At 38.0% G+C, this 19762-nt stretch overlaps 1 protein-coding gene across 1 annotated transcript in view; it reads right to left on the reverse strand.

Annotated features, from left to right (window-relative positions):
- The window catches only part of DCBLD2 (discoidin, CUB and LCCL domain containing 2), a 90089-nt gene that overhangs the window by 19474 nt on the left and 50853 nt on the right, over positions 1–19762 (reverse strand). The window contains exons 4-9 of the mRNA XM_042903215.1: positions 7947–7998; positions 5693–5765; positions 5244–5377; positions 3474–3514; positions 2441–2656; positions 1575–1699 (exon numbers count right to left, since the gene is read on the reverse strand). Of these exons, the coding sequence (XP_042759149.1) occupies positions 1575–1699; positions 2441–2656; positions 3474–3514; positions 5244–5377; positions 5693–5765; positions 7947–7998 (641 nt within the window). The remainder of the gene's footprint in view (positions 1–1574; positions 1700–2440; positions 2657–3473; positions 3515–5243; positions 5378–5692; positions 5766–7946; positions 7999–19762) is intronic.

The following is a 19762-nucleotide window of genomic DNA, read 5'->3' on the forward strand; positions in this document are numbered from 1 at the left end:
AAGCTCAAAAAAGCCCAAGCAGAAGAAACACGAAGACAACTACACAAAGGTACATCATAATCAAACTGCTTAAAACAGATGATAAAAAGAAAATCTTAAAAGCAGCTAAGGAATAAAAAGGCACATTACCTATTGAGGAACAAAGGAATTCTCACTGGAAACAACGCATACCAGAAAACAATGGAGGGAAAAACTACATCAACCTAGGTTTCTATACTTAATGAAATTATCTTTCAAAAATGAAGCAAAAAAGAAAGTCTTTTTCAGAAATATAATTCAATGGTGCTAGATGTTTTTATAATAGGAGCATGGATAATTCTTATAATTTCAAAAAATTAACTATATTCCACAAGTATAACCAATATTCTACAAATAAGTACAGATGTGCTCAGAGTAAAAAGTAGCCAAGTTTGGGGTTAAGCAGAAGAAGATAAGTATAAAGACAATACGAGCCTCACCAAAGATGAAGGTCATGTGATATCAAACAGAAAAGAGGGAAGATGACCTTGAATAACAACGGAAGAGTTTAGATCCATATGACAGATTATAGGAAGCCCCTGGAGTTTTCTGACTAGAGAGATAAGAAAAGTGGTAACTGAAGATATATTAGCAAATCATACATATGATAGAGAACTGACAGCATCATATAGTTGAAATTAAACTCAGGGAAGTTTCACTAAAAAAAATTGTGCTTACAATTTCAATTCTAGGTGATAAGAAATCTACCCTCCTTGAGCACAAGGATTCGCCCAGTTATAAGATCTTTGTGGTGGATCACGGGCCAGAAGTACTTCTGCCTACTCCCCATCCCTTATCATCTGCTCTGGACCATTTCTGCATTATCACAGTCTACTAACTAAAACAACAATTTCATAATTACCACAGAAGTTAAGAAAATTCTTCAGGTAGGAAAAAAAAAAACCAGAAGTTTCCTAAGACAAAATTTGGGGAGGTAATCTTGAAATGAACTTTCAAATCTATATCCTATACTATAATGTACTTTTGCCTTTAGCTTTTGTCTTTTGTCCCCCCTGGCCTACAGAAAAGCAATCTGGGAACAAAATTAGGCTCTCCATCATTCTTTGGATTAATAAGAAAATCTTAAGAAATTACAAGTTCATTTTTAGGATTTCTTTTTTTTTTAAGTTACCACTACTTACTCAAAGTCATTCATGTAGGCTCTATGCCCAAATTCACTCATTCATGTAGATTCTACGCCCAATGTGGGGTTTGAATTCATGATCCTGAGATCAAGAGTCACATGCTCTACCACTGAGCCAGCCAGGCAGTCCTCCTTTTTAGAACTTCTTCATAAAGTATCTAAACAATTGAGTTAAAAATGTAGCGAAAAACATCAGGAAAGTACTTACCCTTAAAATAATTAAAAAGGACCTGGAACCACTAAGAATTTCCTAACCACAGTTAGAAGAGTAAAGAAAGCTAAAAACCAACACAAGGTAAAATAACCAGAAGAAAGCAGAGGCCAAATGATAACCAACGTTAACATCACACAGGAGAGCTTCCTTGATTTTTGGTAAAGGCCCATTTTTAAAATAAAACCTTGATAATTTTACCTTATCCTGCTCCACACCAGGCTCTCTATACACCGTCCATCTCTGTCCATCATCGCTGTATAGAATTCTGTAGGCTGACACATAGTAATTGTGTTCCACCATGGTGGAGCCAGTGGTTACGATGCCTAAAGAACGCAGAGTGGCTTTCATTAGTGTGCACGGTCTGATCCTTGAAGTTTGTTCAGCATTGAAGCCCAAATACCTAAAGTGTACTGTCCAGACATTTTTGCCAGTAGCACATTACCGTCTCTAAGGGCCAGGTTTCATTATAATAGTAAATAAATCTTTGGCTCTGTTCCCTTGTAGAGACACATGAATTATGGGTGTACATAAGGAAAGGACTATTCTGTTTTGACAGCTTGTGTTCACATCACTGTAAAATATATCTTACCTACCAAGTAACAACGACCCCCTGGGAAGGAACAGATTAAAACGATTCTTTTTTTCAGAACCAAATCGACATAAATCTTTAACAAAAATTACTTAACCCAATTCTAATCAATTATTCTAACCATCTGATGAACTGCTCCAAATAAATTTGTATTCAGCACATGAAGAGTATTATTTATAACACTTAAAATGAACTCCTTGAACATAAATTTCTTTTAATGATGATAAGAGATGTCAAGATCACTTAAATGAAACAGTACCTTAAAAGAATCTTACTACAATGAAAAAGCAAAGTTAATAAAAATCAAATACCAACCCCTCTCCTCTGCCATGTTTCATAAAACCACCTACAGTAATATTTAACACCATACAATTACATTTGCAGTGACCTAATTTTCTATGAAAATCTTCGATGTTATCAGGTTTCTGAATAAAATCAGAACCAGGAATCATTCTAGAAAAGTATGTCTCCCAACCTGTTATCTTCTTTTCTTTATTCAGATCTATTTGTAACCACTGATACTCATCGGCGGCAAAAGCAGCCCAAGGAGGTCCGGGTTGCTTCAGCCTGGCTTTCTCAGGTTTCCAGCTGTTCTCCCGCCCTGTGTGGTCAGTCCACTCCAGCACAGACGATGCTGTTATCTGCGGATTGGCAATCACCCCGGATTCCATCCCCAGTGTGCCGTAACAGCCTGAAACGACAGAGACAGTAATGTGGTTTCCAGATATAAATTCAAAATCTGTATAAATGTGCTCATTGGAAACTTTCTATTGTACATGTAATTAATATATACTATGCTAATAACACACTGTAATACAGAAATTTCAAAAGTAGGCGATGTTCCTGGTTCTATGTCTTTGTGTCTTGTCAGGAAATGGACATATTTATTCACAAGCAATAGCCATTAGTTTAGCAGCAATGCATTATCCTCTTCCTGGGACACTGTCTTCAGACCAGTGGATGACTCACTCCCTACTGCCTTCAGGTGTTTGCTCAGGTGTCACTTTCTCCACGAGGCCTTCCCTGACTCCACTTAAAACTCCAGACCAGTCCCTCCTGCACTGCCTATCCTCTTTTCTTGACTTACTTTTCTACATTTTCTATAATATTATAGAGTTATTTATAATTTATTTATAATTTATTATTTATTTATAATTTGTTTATCCACTGTTTCCTGTCAATCTCTCAATACCAGTATTTAAGCACCAGGAAAGGAGGATTTTGTTTATTCTGCTCACTTTTGTTTCACTAGCACCAGAACAGTGCCTGAAAAATCAAAGATGCTCATAAATATATTCTGTTGAATTATTTCCTCAAACATAGTAAAAAAATCACCTTTCCTAAGGAACTTCCCAATAATATAAAACCTTCAGTTATTCCATCCATTGTATTAGTGTGACATATGAAAAAGTGCAAAAAAACAGCAATTGGCATACTGCATGACAGTGTTTAAAAAATATTAACAATTACACAATTATAGTAAGTTACAAAGTCCATGAAAGGCTTACCACTTGTCTTAAATGTAAAAAGACTTGTAGATAAGTGTCCCCTGAAAGAGAGAAAGGTTTTTCTTGGTGACACTCATATATTGACTTCCCCATATTTGTCTTAGTAAAACTTTTTCTTTTGTTTTTATTTTACTATACAAAGAACTAAGGATATTCTATGGCCATTAAACAACTGATACTGTTCTTAGCCAAAAAAAAAAAAAAAAAAAAAAAAAAAAAAATCTGCTTTCAAAACAGCTTCTGAAATCAGAATAACAACTTCTGATCTCAGCATCAACAACTTTCTCTACAAGTATCTAGTGCCTGTATCACACATGAAATGTGCAAGTATGCCCATGTAACCTTTAATATGTACTTAATTTTCTTTATCTTTCATGGAAATAAACGGATTCCTCAAACTTTTATGTGTCATTTGCTTTTGTTGCAAGTACATTGTAACTCTCAGAGAATGAGGCTCAAGTTTCCTGGGATGAACAGAAAAAAAGCTGACTACAAATAAGAGACTTGCACTTGTTACAGGAATAAGCACAGCTCAGAACAAGTTTAAGCTGCAACCCAGCACATCTGGATTTCAAAGTAACAGGCAAGTTAAGTGCAGTGGGAAGAATGGAGGGGGAGGGGAACACGTGACTAGTTTACCAAGGACTCTAAAGAACCTGGGGGGATAAAATCATCAGTGTATGCTCCTGACTTCAGCACAACATTCAAACCATTATTCCAAATGGGTGTGACCCACCCTTATTTTTTTCTTAAGGTATGAAAGGAAGAGAACTGATGAAAAAAATTCTTTCTAAAGGTAGAAGAGGGGAAAGGAATGAAAGAGTCTGCGTAAAATCATCTAGAAGAAACCAAGAGATGGAAAGGTAGCTAAGTCTATACCAAGGATGGGCAAATGATAGCTCATACAGGGCCTGTTTTGTATGGCCAGGAGCCAAAAATGGTTTCTGCATGGTTAAAAAGCTTTAAATGAACCGAAAAAGAGTAAGTGACCAGGGACATGTGGCACATAAAGCCCAATATATGTGCGAGCTGGTCCTTTGTAGAAGAAGTCTGCTGGCTCCTGTATTATACCGTCATGGACACGGATTATGCTCTCATCTTCTGAATGAAAACTGCCCTAGGACTTCTGAAGAGAAACTGGCCTGCTTTCAATTAGGCTTACTATTACCTACAGGACTAAGACCATCTAAGAGGCAAGATTTATAAAAACAGATCCCAAGTATTACATTTCTATTTAATGTTTCAACTTTTCTTGCTTGTGATGCCTATTCGGTTTCATAAAACTGATCACTGTAGTGACCATAAAAATACATTCTTCAAATATTCTCTTTGGATTAGAGGAGGATTTGTAACACTACTACTTCTGATTTATGTCAAAATTTAATTTATACTGAAAAGTATTTCAGTTATCTCAATCCATCCTAGGTCACACAGGCTGTAAGAAACAGAGCACTTATGCCTCCTGATCTTTAAAATGAAATAAAAATTTGGCCACAGACTTTTAGACCCTTACTCTTGAAACTATTTCAGCACTCAGGAAAGAACAAATCATCCTCCTAAATGACTACCTTTCTGATTGAGAACATGCCAAGGTAGTGAGACCTGGCCTATATTCTTCAGGATATTCAGACAATCAGCACACAAAGATGGGAGTGCTCACCCCACCGTTGTGATTCCATGAACACCATTAACAGTGATGTTGCTCAGGTCTAACTAGTCACTATCCCACCCCTGCCCAACCCGCTTATCGTCAATAACACATATACTTACACCACAGATGTGACGTTGTTAGCCAAAGAACTCTCATAATACGGGATACCTTTACTAATTACAACACTGATTTGGCCACCCAAAATGTTTGACACTACTCCTGCGTGCACACCAGCCATGCACAATGGTGAGGACTTGAAGAAAGGAGAAATAAAACATTAGTATTTAATTTTCTTTGGGTAATTTATAAACAAGACACGTATGCTTCCTCAAGAAAGGAGTTGACCCAGGCAGTATTCTCAGTAAATATAGGATTATTGATGTGATAACAAAGAACAGACTTGTAGCACAAGAATGAAACATTACATAATACAAAAAAAAGTAATAATAATAATTCCTTGAAAATAAGATTAAAGATATACAATCGGTACACATCAACCTACTCTGGAGTTTAAAAAAAATAAAGTTAAATCACAACGTTAACATAAGTCTATGTTACTGCGACTTACATCTCTGTATCCATGAGGGATTGTTCCAGAGATCTCAGCAAAAGGAAGCAAACAACCAGCTGGGCAGTACTTACTGTGAAATGAAAACAAGTTCAAGGGTATATACAGTGTACTTTCTGGGGGAAAAGAACAAAAACCACATATTCATTTTTCAGCTCATTTAAAAAGTATAATCTCACTGCCCTAAGAGAAGCACCACTTCTAAAAAGCCCTTTTTTTTTTTAGTTCATAATGAATGGTAGACATTTTTACTATATGATCTATTCATATTTAATATGAATTTAATAGCTACAAGCTATTCTATTTTGTGAATGAACCACAATTTATTTTACCAACCTTCTACGGATCAAATTTAAGTTGACTTAAAATGTTTGGCATTTATTCATTTATTTACTCATTCACCCACCCATCTACCCACTCAACACATTTATCCGAATGTCTATTTTGTGGTCTGTTAAGTGCTGGGCTGTGCTAGGTACTGGGTTTACAAACATCAGCCAAATAAATATGCCCCCGTTTTCACTATGTCTACGCTCCAGAAGTCGGGGGAAGGACGTTAAACTGATACCTAAATGAGTAATTAATTAGATTATGATTTTGCTACGAAGAAAAGGTGCTCCCTGAAGTAAGTAGGAGAAAGCAAAGTTAATAGAAGTAAAAAGTAATACAAACATGCAGTAAATTTACTATGTGCCGAGCAGCCTTCTGAGTACCTCAGGTAACCCACACAAGAACCCTAATGGTAGATATCATTATTTTCCTCATTTTACAGATGAAGAAACTGAAAACAGTGTGCCCAGGTCCCGCAACTGGGAACTGCCAGATGGGCTCCCAAGTCTAAGTTTTTACACCAGGCTCTGCACTGCCTCAGTCAGGAAACAGGGCTCTGAGGAAGTGAAGCCTCATCAAAGGGAGGGCAATGCACCCTCATGGACAGGAACAGCAGGCCCATGAAGCAAGGGGGACTGTGTGTGTGTCATCAACGGAGGATGACCAGTGCAGGTAGAGTACAGTGAGCACTGTAAAACTAAAAGGGTAACATTAGTTTGAGAGAAGCTGGAGAGGTAGGCAGGGGCCAGATCATGCAGAAGCCTTGGGAGCTATGGTGAAGAGTCTGGAATATATTTCTAAGTAAAAATGGGAAGTCAATTAAGGATTTTGACAGCTTATACACACAATCTGATTCATATTTCCAAAAAGGATTATTCTGGCTCCTGAGAAGAAAGAGACTGTTAGGAACTACGAGTGGAAGCTGAGACATCGTTAGGCTGGTAGTGCCATAGGCCAGGCAAGAGAGAACGGCAGTTTGCATTTGGGTGGTGATGACAGAGCTGAGAGGAGAGGCTACAAGACCCTCAGGCAGGGCTGGGTGCCACACACTGATGACAGAGCCACCTCTGCTGATCGGGATCCTCCCTGAGTGCTGAATAGAGTACCCATCCCTCACAGAACTATTCTGGAAGACAAAATAAAGGTTGTTCTTTGGGGAGTGGCAGAAAGCTGGGGGGAGGTTAGTGACATAGCTCTTACAAGATGGGAATAAATTTGCCAGGCAGAGAGTAAAGCGATTCTAGGCAAAAGTTCAGATAGCTCAGAGCAGTGTAAAGAATCCAGAGCCGTTTCAATATAAGTATGTAAGATGACATTGGAAAATTGGCCCAAGAGCTACTTGTGAAGGATCCCGAAACCAGGCTAAGGAATTTGGATGACACCTGCCCTAAGAAGGAACTCATGAAGATTTTAAAGTAGGGGAATGATCAGACATGTATTTTAGGATGTAATTTGGCAGCAACGTGAGTGGTGGAATAGAAGCCAGCAAAGGTTAGTCCCAGCCGAGACAAGAGACAAAGAAAGCAGCGAAACAGTGGTAGAAATGCTGCCTGGGCAAGAACACTGAAGAATTCAGTCCCAGCCGAAATCATTCTCTTCTCCTTTTTGAGAAAAGATAAGTAACGCCTCTAGCTTCATTAGCAGTTTTGCCAGGCTTTGAAAAGCAACTAGTTCTACTTTTAAAGTATATTAAATTATACTTTCATTGTAGAGAAGATCCAAATGCTACAATTAAAGCAAAATTTAAACATGGCCACTCAAGGGCTTTAAATAAGCTCTAATTTGCTGACATCTTAGAGCAATGATTATGTGTCATGTGTGTGACACATACATTAATGTACATTATCTTTAGTGTATAAAGAATAATGATGAAGTAGATGAAGAATAACAGTGAAGGGAAAAAAGGTTACAAATACAGTCATACCTGAACTCAGGTTCCAAAAAACTGGATGCAGTGTCTAAACACGTAATCAGATCTAGAAAAACAAAAACAAAAAACAGATTCAATAATACATACTTTTACTGAACACCAACTGTTTCCAAATCCCAAATCATATTGTTCTAAATTTTAAATCTCAACAGCTGTCAAGGTAGTACTAATAACTTTTTACAAATTTTTGTTGATCAGGATTTCCTTGATTTTAAAGTATCTTGACTTCTAGGGCTCTGTCTCTCCAATACTGTTTGCTACCACATCACCTCATTGAGTCCTGTATCGAAGTTACACAGATGAGTGTAATTTACAGACATAAAATGACTTCTACAAAATATAGCTCCTGAAAAAATAAAAACTTTTTCATTATTGTATAGCTTAAAAAACGATCCTTTGCTAGTTACACACAAGGAAAACAGTGACAAAAGAGAGGTGAATTGGGGCGCCTGGGTGGCTCAGTCGGTTAAGCGTCCGACTTCAGCTCAGGTCACGATCTCATGGTCCATGAGTTCGAGCCCCGCGTCGGGCTCTGTGCTGACAGCTCAGAGCCTGGAGCCTGTTTCGGATTCTGTGTCTCCCTCTCTCTCTCTGCCCCTCTCCCGTTCATGCTCTGTCTCTCTCTGTCTCAAAAATAAATAAACGTTAAAAAAAAAAAAAAATTAAAAAAAAAAAAAAAAAAGAGAGGTGAATTAATTTTGTTGCTCTAAGTAACTAAAACCTAGTCCATGGCCAGGACCAGCAGCACCAGCATCTTCTGGGAACTTAACAGCAATTCAAATTCTTGAATACCTTCCAGACTTACAGAATCTCTGGACGTGGATACTCAAAAATCTGCTTTAACAAATCCTCCAGGGAATTCTTAAGCACGCTAAAGCTGAAGAAGCCCTAACCTAAATAAGACGGAACTTCAAAAATTTAACATTTCTATCTAGAAACCAAATCCGAGCAAGAGGTAACTTGTTTGGTTAAGACTTAGCTCACAGACTGGGTAAAACGTGGCTTTAGGTTCAAAGATGTCAATGGCTTCCTTCTGCTCTTAGCACAGAGGGCAGAGCTGTCAACATGGCCCACAGGTCTTGAGGTGCCTGGTTCCACCTAAGTCTTGTTTTGTACCTGTGCACAGGTTTCTTGCCACATCCACCCTCTTTGGTTCCTTGGGTGCATATTGCTCTCTTGACCGAGAATGATTTTCTACTGTCCTTTAGCCTTGCTGGCTTAACTGCTGCATCCTCACAGAAGCTGTTCCTCACTTTCACAAGTCAAACACCTTTAGCACATGGTAGGCACCTAAGGCTTTTTGTTTGTTTTAATGAATAGGTGACTATTACATGTTGTCAAAGTACCACGTGTTATGGTTGACGTAATCACGGAGCTATAAGCAACATCATTTTACGATGCCTAGTCTATGGACAGAAAAGGCTTTTAGTCCTCATCTTTGTATCTATTGACAGCAATCACAGCATATGGCCTAACAGGAAGCTTTCAATCAACATTAATGAATAAAGGGATGAATAAAAGTCTGTGACTGTTGGCATGTTTGGCTAAGTCCATTCATGGATAGCCTGTATAGAGGAAAACCTAGGCCTTAAGGCAATCACAAAAGTAAGTGATTTACATATAAATTCTTGGCCAAACAAGTGAGCTGAGGGTGACAATACACTGATGAGAGAACACCCCACATGCATCCTAGCATGCTGACGGATACAAATGTTTGTTAAATTAATGGGCACCACAGCAAGCATAGCATCACTGATTATTCTAGCTTACAATTCTGAAGAAATTATCACCCAAACGAAATCTGAAAGACCTAGAGCTAGTAACTGTTATGCCAATAGAAAAGTGATTATTTTGAGAGTGATTACATGGATTCATATCTACACACCATAGACACTTGAATGATAATTAAATCTGTGTTTTAGGAGTTTAAGAGAATACATGCCTGGATAGGGGTTCACTAAGACCTGGCTGAATGACTGGGAAAAGCAGACACACTGAATTGCCTATACCCTAATTATTCCTAATTACTCCACACTGCATCAACGAGAACTGATTTTCTGCTTTCCTGCTCTACCAAAAGAGTTTCTAGCTTCTAAGATTAGAGGTTCAACTTCTAAAATTAACAGCCTGGGATGCAAAGGTACCTGTGTGGTCCAACATGGCATTCAAGCCACAGGAAGACTGCCAGCTGGCCTCATTACCTTCAGGCCACATGCCAGAATGCTGGTCAACTATGGATATACTTGATCAGAACAGGGTTTTATTATAAGTCCATGCAGAACTGAAATTCCAGATTATGCCATGCATATGTATGCAACTCACTTGACCTTGCTTTCAAATTCCATGGAGGCTCAAAAGAGGTCCCTAGGAGGAAAATAGGAATTGAAAATGGACAGCTATGAGGAGAGCTGGAAAGAGAAGGAGAAGACAGAGAAAGGAAATCATGATTACAAATATTGAGCTTTACAATTGCACAAAGGCAAAGAAAGAAAACATGGAGCAGGCAATTAAGAAGCTTTAAAACGTGTCTTTCCTGAAAGCTTTTCCCAAGTAAAAATCTTCCAGAAAACCACTATTACTACAAACCTTCCAGCTAATAAGAACACAGCTGAGGCAAGATAAATAGAACTCAAAAGAAACCATCTGCCTAAGAGACTTCTGATAGCAATGTATAAGAAATTATATAAATGGAACAGAAGAATCCAGAAATAAGTTCTAAATTTAAAGTCAGCTGATTTTGACAACGATGCCAAAACAACTCAGTGGGGAGGAAGAAAGGTCTTTTTAACAAACGGTGCTGTGAAAAGAGGATATCCACATGCCTAAGAATGAAACTGGACCCCTACCTCAGATCCCATACAAAAATTAAAGGGGATCTAAATTTAAGAGCTAGCACTATAAAACTCTTAGAAGAAACTAGAGGTATAAATCTTGATCTTGGATTAAGCAATGTTTTCTTAGATATGATACCAAAAGCATTATAGTCACACAAAAATACGTTAATTGAATTCTATCAAAATTAAAAACTTCTGTACTTCAAAGAATGCTATCATGAAAGAGAAAGATAATCCACACAACGGGGGGAAAATATATGAAAATCATATAATCTGATAAGGACCTAGTATCCAGAATACATAAAGAATTATTTCAACTTGATTTTAAAAAAGACAATCAACCCAATTTAAAAATGAGCAAAGGATCTGAACAGACATTACTCCGAAAAAGACATACAAATGGCCAATAAGCACATAAAGATATTCAACATCATTAACCATCAGGAAAATGCAAATCAAAGTCACAATGAGATACCGCTTTATACCCACTGGGATGTCTAGAATCAGAAGGACAAATAGGACTTGGAGAAATTGGAACCCTCATGCACTTCCTGAGGGATTTTTAAATGGTGTAGTTGCTTTAGAAAAGAGTTTAGCAGTTTCTTAAAAAGAGATTCCATATGACCCAGCAATTCCACTATTAGTATATACACAAGAAAACTGAAAATATGTCCATACAACCCTTCACAAATGGTCATCAACTAATGAATGGAGAAACAAAATGGGATATATCTACACAATGAAATATTATTCAGCCATCAAAGGGGATAAAGTACTCATATATGCTACAACATGAACTCAAATACGCTAAGTGAAGATGCAAGTCAAAAAAGACCATACTGTCTGACTCCATTTATATGAAATGTCCAAAATAGGTAAATCTATAGAGAAAAAATCAGATTCGTGGTTACTGAGGACTGGAGAGGGAGAGGGTTAAGAGGTAGTGAATGGGAGATCACCACTACTGACTATGGGGTTTCTTTTGGGGTGATAAAAATGTTCTAAAATGGACTATAGTGGTGGCTACACAACTCTGAATATACTGAAAATCAGTCAAGTGTAGTGAGTAGGTGAATCATATGGCATAATAAAATGATAATAAAAAATTTTAAAGTGAAGAAAAAGATGCTATTATAAAAGCAGTAACAGTTTTCCTTTATATAGAGCACATCTGCATTGAGGGATGAAATAAAGCGTAGTAAAACAGTCAGGACTGGCAGTTCACTTATTTATTCATTTGTTCACTCAACAAATACTTAGGTAAGTATGTATGATGACCAGGTGTTGTTCTAGGTACTAGAAATAAAGCAAAGAACACTCAGACAAAAATCTCTGCATATAGGGAGTGTATGTACCTTGTGTGGGGTGATAAGAGAAAATAGACACGAGTATGAAATGGACATACTATTATTAGGTGATAAGTGCATTAGAAAAATAAAGAAAGGAAGGCAGTTACGAAAAGTTAAGGGGTTCCTATTTTAAGTAGCATGGTCAGGAAAGACCTTACTGAGAAGGTGGCAGGAGGTGAGGGAGTGAGGCATGAGGTACGTGGGTAACGGAGAATAGGCAGAGGAATCACAAAGGCCCTGAGGAGGGAGCACGCTCAGCATGGTGGCTGCCAGAGTGAACACTGGGAAGAAAAGTAAGCGATGAAGTCAGACGAGGAAAGAGAAGCCAAATCCTATAGGGTCCTGGAGGTAAGGACGTTGAACAAAGAGAGAGGAGACTTTCATTCTCATGCTCACCACTGGGCTGAGAGTAGGTTGAAGGGGAGATGGGGAAGAAACAAAGGTCAGCAAAAAAATCTCCTGCCATAATTGAGGTAACATGAATCAGAGTGGCAGGAGTGGAGGTGTTGAGATGTAGTCCGATGCTGATATTTGTTCATATATATTCTGAGAAGTGGCCAATGGATATAAAGTTTGAGAGAGTCAAAGACAACTCTAAGGTTTCTGGCCTGAGCAAAGTGAAAGCTGAACTTACTATATGTAAAGTGTTTAGGCAGTGATCTTAATAATGATAAAGTACTCATCGCAAACTCAACTGTCATGCTAGATCCACTTTCAAAGTGCGAGACAGTATATAATTTGCTCCGTTCTTAACTAGGAGCTTCTGCATGGGATTAAAAAAAATCCAATATTAAATACATACGAGAGAGTATTTATAACATACATATTATTAACAAAACACTAAACAGAAGTTATAGGTTCTGGGCCATAGAGAGTGGCAGCAGTGGTGTGCAGAATACCCTCAGCGGTTCTGCGGAAGCTGACTGGCATTCTATTCTCTTTTCCTTATGCAGCCCAAGGGAGACCTGGCATCTGCAGTGTAGACGCTACACTAGTCTGAGCAGTACAGTCCAACCCAGAGTGAGTGTCATCATGATTCCTAGAAACAGAATTCCCCTAATATCTGCCACCTTCCTTAACCCTGGAAGGCTCTCTAGAAGACAAAGGCCTCAGGTAGGGTTTTGAAGGCAGAATCATGTAATTGTGAGGAAGAACAGGAGAAAATGCAAGAACAAAGGCAAGCCAACAGTCAACAACAGGATGACAGATTTCAGTTTTCTTAATGAAAACACCAACATCAGACTTTCTAAGATAGCTCCCAACTTAGCAATACTACTGTCAGCCATAACTGATAACCTATGCACAAGTTTGTTTTTAATTTAAGTACAATTAAACATTTTTCCAGTACATAAAAACTGCACAGGCTGGGGTACCTTATAATTGCCCCATGAAATATTTACTTAAACATGAGTCTAATGTTAACCCATACATAACACCATAGAAATATGAAATATTTTAGAAGTTCAAAAATCAATTAAAAAATAGCACACTGGTTACTATCTTAGGAATGTTTTCCATTCACAGCACTGGCCATTTCTGTGAATGCAAAATTATGAAATAGATTTAGATTCTCCCCCAATTAATACTCGGTTTTGTGTTACTGAATGAATTGAAAACACTCTCAGCAGTGTTAGCACTGTGACTAACAACAGAACACCAACTATATTAACTGCAGGGAAAGGTAGCTTGAGTACCTATATTCATTCTAACTCAAGAAAGCATAATGTATCATAACTAAGTTACTCTATTTGGCAGAAAGAAGAAAATATATGAAGACGACGACGTATATTCCTCTCCTTTATTTGCTCTAATGTTCTTTAACAAATTTCCCAGAGCCTGAAGGAACACGAAGTCATGCTTTCTAATTCACACTTTGTCAGCAATCTTGCACTGTAGGTGTGTAGGTACTTTGTTCAAGTGCTACAGGATGCAGGACAAGACTCTTCTTGTTGCTAAGTTCTCCCGCCAATATTACCATGTGACCTTGGGCCTAAGTCTTTGTTTCTGTGATAGGAACCTGGCATTAATCTGTACCATCTGCAATTTAGTGAAGGAAAACTTACCTATACAAGAGAACAGAATTTACTGTGATTCAGAATCAAATAACATTTACTCAGTGGCAGATATTAAATGAGGTATTTTACATCTTCTTTTATGTACTAAGATTAGAGATGAAATCTTATGTTTCTCTTAGAAATATTACACTGCCATCTATGGAAGCTGAGTCTACAGTAGGAGCTTAGATGAAAATAGTGAATGCTTCCTTAGGGACGAAGCAGGCATGACTGAGTTAAGTAATTAACAACTTAGGCTATAAGATGTACCTACATGTGGTGAATCAAACCCTCTTCACACCTAAATTCCTATACATGTATATTAAAAAACAAATACAAGAATATTAAAAATATATAAATATAAAATATACGGCATTAAGATATAAAATATTACATTATTAATATACACAAGATATTAAGATTAAAAGATTATAAAACATTAAAATTCTTCTGTGAACTACATGGTATCTAGGGCACTAATAAATACCATCAGTAAGAGCAGCAGTGAAAAATTATGTCATTGGGTAATGGAAGACACCACACAAACACGTACTTACTCCCTTCAAAGCATTGCTAACTCACTAAAAAAATGAAACACATACAAAACACTAAAATCATTAAGGCTCTTCAGGTTATCTGTCAATGTGGAATAAATTCTATCCCATAAATGGAATCACCTCTTTGGGTTAACAATCTCCTAGATTGTTTTTAAATGCTCTTTCTCTGCAAAATTGTTAAATTTACTGGTCAGCACCTTTCTTCTACAAATTGACACCAAAATACAGATATTTTCCTGCATGCATATACATTGCATAATGTACACAAACACAACACATATACATTTGTGTGTAAATAAGGATACATCTAAAAATATGCATATAAACTGAGACTTCATTAATAAAATCTTACTTAATAGTTTAAAAGTTTTAAAATGTTTGCCAGATATGACAATAACAAAAACTAGGGACATATCAGAAACACCAAAAACAGAAAACTAGCTTAGTACTCAAAATACAAAAGTTTGTATAAAAATTACTGTACAATTAAGGTAGCAAACAATCTTAACCCATGCTCTATTTTTAAAACCAAAACCATCCCATGGAAAAAAAAAACATACAAAGCAAAACAAGAAAACACAAAACAACTTGTTACAGAAATCTGCACTCTGTTACAAAGTAGTCCTCTATTCTGCCCCATTTCATTTACAAGTTGATATAACCTAATGTAAGACAGAAAAAAATGGAAAATATTTGCAAAGAAAAAAAATGTGGTTAAAGAAGGTAGCAATCAGAAAATTTTTAAACTATTGGTGTTAATTCTAGGAATAATCTAACATATAGCAACAATGATCCTGTCAAATGGGAATATTTCCTAGGCCCAGCTGTTGGTAACTTGTAAGCAGACTGTTTTCAGATGGTAAGGGGTCAGCAAGCAATAAATAAACAAGTGTTTATGAATTCCAACTAGAAAGTACATTAATACCTACATTGGTTCGTCTTATTTCGCATGAAATTTTAAGCTATTTACTGTTTTTCCCAACAAAAAAAGTACAAACTTTAATATGACCACCACAAAATTCTGGACTGGTGAAATCTAAAACAAACAGGTTTAACATTAGTTTTTAAGTGATGCATTCACATTCTACAGAAGGAGAATCTATCAATTCCCCGCTGCGCATGCACTCACAGACACACACGCCTGCTCCTCTCACTGATGACACATAACAAACACAGGCTGCCTTAAAGGACCTGAAGTCTTCCATGCAAATGCAGATGTATTTTCTGAGCTCACTGTCCTACAGCTAAAATAACTTAAAAAAAAATTATGGCCCAGAGTCATCCCAGAAATGTTGAGTTTGTCCTAGAAGCTGGCTAATGTCGAACAGATTCAAAAACCAGGAATTTGGATCACTCACCTATAAAATTTATTTTATTTTCAAGTCCAGAGGTAAATGCTATTTTTAATTTTACATTTTAGAATGAAAATGTCGGTATCACTTATTACGATAGTGGATAAAAAGATCTGACTTACTGACTCTGGACCTCTGAGCAGCTGCTTTTGCATCTCTCAGTAGGACCAGCTGTAACTCAGGAGTTTCCCTCTATGGAACTTCTCACCGGCGGTTGCTAGCATGTCTAAGATGGCTCTAGGGTCTACATACTTCTTCAACTGCAGAAAGTCTAGTTGGAATTCGATGGAATTACACCAACTCAGAGTAGAAACACCAGTCCTCTAATAATTACTGCACGTGTTAATATTTTTGTTTTTCCTTGCTACCCAGAGGGGACACACACAGACTTTTCACTGGTGTTTTCAATCTTTCAAAAATGAGGTTTACAGGTAAGAAAGAGATAACTGGCAATGGAAAAGATTGGAAACTACTGATCAAAACCATTAGAAATAACAGTAATGGGGCGTCCAGGTGGCTTGGTCGGTTAAGCGTCCGACTTCGGCTCAGGTCATGATCTCATGGTCCGTGAGTTCGAGCCCCTCGTCGGGCTCTGTGCTGACAGCTCAGAGCCTGGAGCCTGTTTCAGATTCTGTGTCTCCCTCTCTCTCTGCTCCTCCCCTGTTCATGCTCTGTCTCTCTCTGTCTCAAAAATAAATAAACGTTAAAAAAAAAATTTTAAAAAAAATAACAGAGTAATGAAACCTTAACTGGACACAAAAGTGAGGAGGACAAAGGTACAGTGTCCTAGATATGACCCCAGCATTGCAGCAGTTCAAAGATTCATACAAGAGGGCTTCTTTATGTCCAAAGCCTCTTACTACCACTTAAACTCATGTAGGAAGAACCTTAATTCTTTGAAATGTTTCCTTGGAGAACACAGGTCTGATTCTCAAGTCTTTAAGAAGAAATAGAATCTGGCTTAACTGTAGAGTCACATTTATAACAAGAACTCTTAATTCAGTCATTTCTGACCCAGTGTCCTCCAATAGCCTCTTAACTGGACTCCCTACTATTATTCTTCCCTGTCTTCAACTCATTCACAGAGCAGGGAAGGTCGTAAAAACAAACAAAAACACAAATCCAGTCATATCGCTACTACCCTGCTCTAACAGCTTCCATGTCCTCTTAGGAAAAAGCTCCAATCGTGACATTTTCTATAAGGCCCTGAATAACAGAGCCTACTCACCACTCAGTCAACTCCATGTTAGCTGCGCCAGATTCTTTTCCGGCTTCTCTGAAGCTCCTTCCACAGGGCCTTTGCATTTGCTGTTCTCCCTAGAATGTTCTTCTGTCTAGAACCTCCCAATTAATCCTTGGGTTCCCACTTAAAAGTGACTTCCTCAGAAGAGTTTGTCTTTTTACCAATCTTCCACTCCTCCAACACTTCTGGCCTCTTTTTTTTTTTTTTTTGAATTTATTTTTGAGAGACAGAGTGAGACAGTGCATGAGGGGCAGAGACAGAAGGAGACAGAATCCGAAGCAGGTTCCAGGCTCTGAGCGAGCTGTCAACACAGAGCCCGATGCAGGGCTCCAAACCATGAACCATGAGATCATGACCTGAGCTGAAGTCGGACGCTCAACCAACGGAGCCACCCAGGCGCCCCATCTCTAGCCTCCTCTTGTCGGAATGTTTCCTTCATCATACTTATCATAACTGCAATTGAGTTACCATGTGTTTAAATTTTTTTTAGTGTTTAGTTTTGAGAGAGAAAGAGAGACAGAGTGTGAGTGGGGGAGGGACAGAGAAAGAGGGAGACACAGAATCTGAAGCAGGCTCCAAGCTGTCAGCCGAGAGCCTGATGCAGGGCTCAAACCCACAAACAGCAAGATCATGACCTGAGCCAAAGTCAGATGCTTAACTGACTGAGTTACCAAGGTGCCTCGAATTACCATGTGTTTAATGCCTTTTCCCAACCTGTACTGTAAACGCCATGGAAGTATAACTAAGTCTTATTTACTGCTGTTTTCCCAGTGCCAGGCATACTGCAGGACATAAGGCATTGAAGGGAATATAATTTTGCAATGTGCTCTTGCATAAAGAAAATTCAACTACCTCACACAAAATTATGGCTCTATCAACAACACATAGTATAACATCAACAAGTGTTTGTGAGAGCTTAACAAATGAAGCTGTTGAAGAAAAATTTTTCATGATCTTTTCAATCCCAAATAGTCTAAATTTCTAGCTAGGATGCTAAGCTGGGGACGTGCAGTGATGTTCCTTGAAAATATTCACAGAATTTAGTGTGGCAGCAAGTTTCCTGGATGGAAACAAACTGAGGCTCTCAATCAAAGCCAATCAGTGTTCAAATGAATGAGTCATTAAAACTGTGTCTGAAAGGCCACCCAAGAAGAAATGGTGAGAAATTCAACCAGGGTTCTCTTGGAGTTAGCCAGTCCACTTCTAACTTCAAATCAAACAAATGCTTCATGGAAGATGCAAGGAAATGGAGAAACAGAAGCAAAAACTCAGGAGAGAGCTGTGAAATGAGGATTTCCCACGATTATGCCTCGGGAAAGTGTTACTATAAAGAAGTTCCTGATTATGGGAGATATTTCAAAAACTTTGGAAGCTGAGATTCACCTAACATAGTGATGTAACCATTTGAAATTCCATAAACATATGTAAGTCTACAACATAGAGAGTCTGTTATGTGAAAGCACTTTCAATTCTTAAACTTTAACACAGAGCTAGGTGTCTGTAGAACAAAAAGCTCCATAATGTAAATACCCAATTAAAAAACTTTTTTTTTTATAGAGAGGGATACTTATTTTCAAGAAACCTTCAAGTCAATAAATAACAGAGAGAGAGGGGAAAATATGAGAAGAAAAACGATTTAAGCTGATATTGAGAGGAGGAAACTCAAGGAGAGTAAGGAGCAAATGAATTGAGTATTTTCTATCCTCTTACCTATCAACTCAAGACTTTCAAGAAGTATAATTGGAAGGATGGAAATGGACCATCATCTCTGTGTTTTCTAGCTCACTCTTTTGATGGTGGAGGAAATGAGTATGTGTGTGTGGGTATGGTGGTGAAAGGGGGAACATGTGTTTTGCACCCTACTATGCCATGTGCTTATAGACGCTACACGTAAATTACTAGATTGAGTACTCATAACCAAGCTATGGAGGCTAAAGATGTGAAATGACTGGTCAGAAATCCCCTAGCCGGCTCGTGACACTGGCAGGCGTGCTCCCCCTACAACGACACACTGCCTTACTTGTTCTGGTTCTGTCTTACTTCTGTCTGGTTCGTTTAGCATGATGTTTCCAGTTTTTTTCTTTTCATTATTCCATCCAAATGAGTTTTCTTTCTCACTCTCTCAGAAGAGTTTTATTAGCTTTCCCACCTTCTGCCGTAGCTTAGAAATGGGGAAAAAGTAGACCTTTCTTCCCAGAGAAGAGGGCTTCTCTCTCACATTCCAAATGACACTTTTAATGAGACCTGTAGTGTTTATCTCAAACCCACCAGAGCTGAGAAGGGAACAGCTTGCACTGCCCTCAGTCATTCCCATTGCCCAACACCCTCACACCTAGGAGCTTCTCGATTTTCCCATTTACACAATATTAGGTAACAGCTTTTTTTTTTAATGTTTATCATTTTTGAGAGAGAGAGAGAGAG

The sequence above is a fragment of the Panthera leo genome, chromosome C2, assembly GCF_018350215.1.
Source record: "Panthera leo isolate Ple1 chromosome C2, P.leo_Ple1_pat1.1, whole genome shotgun sequence".
Classification (NCBI taxonomy): Eukaryota; Metazoa; Chordata; class Mammalia; order Carnivora; family Felidae; genus Panthera; species Panthera leo.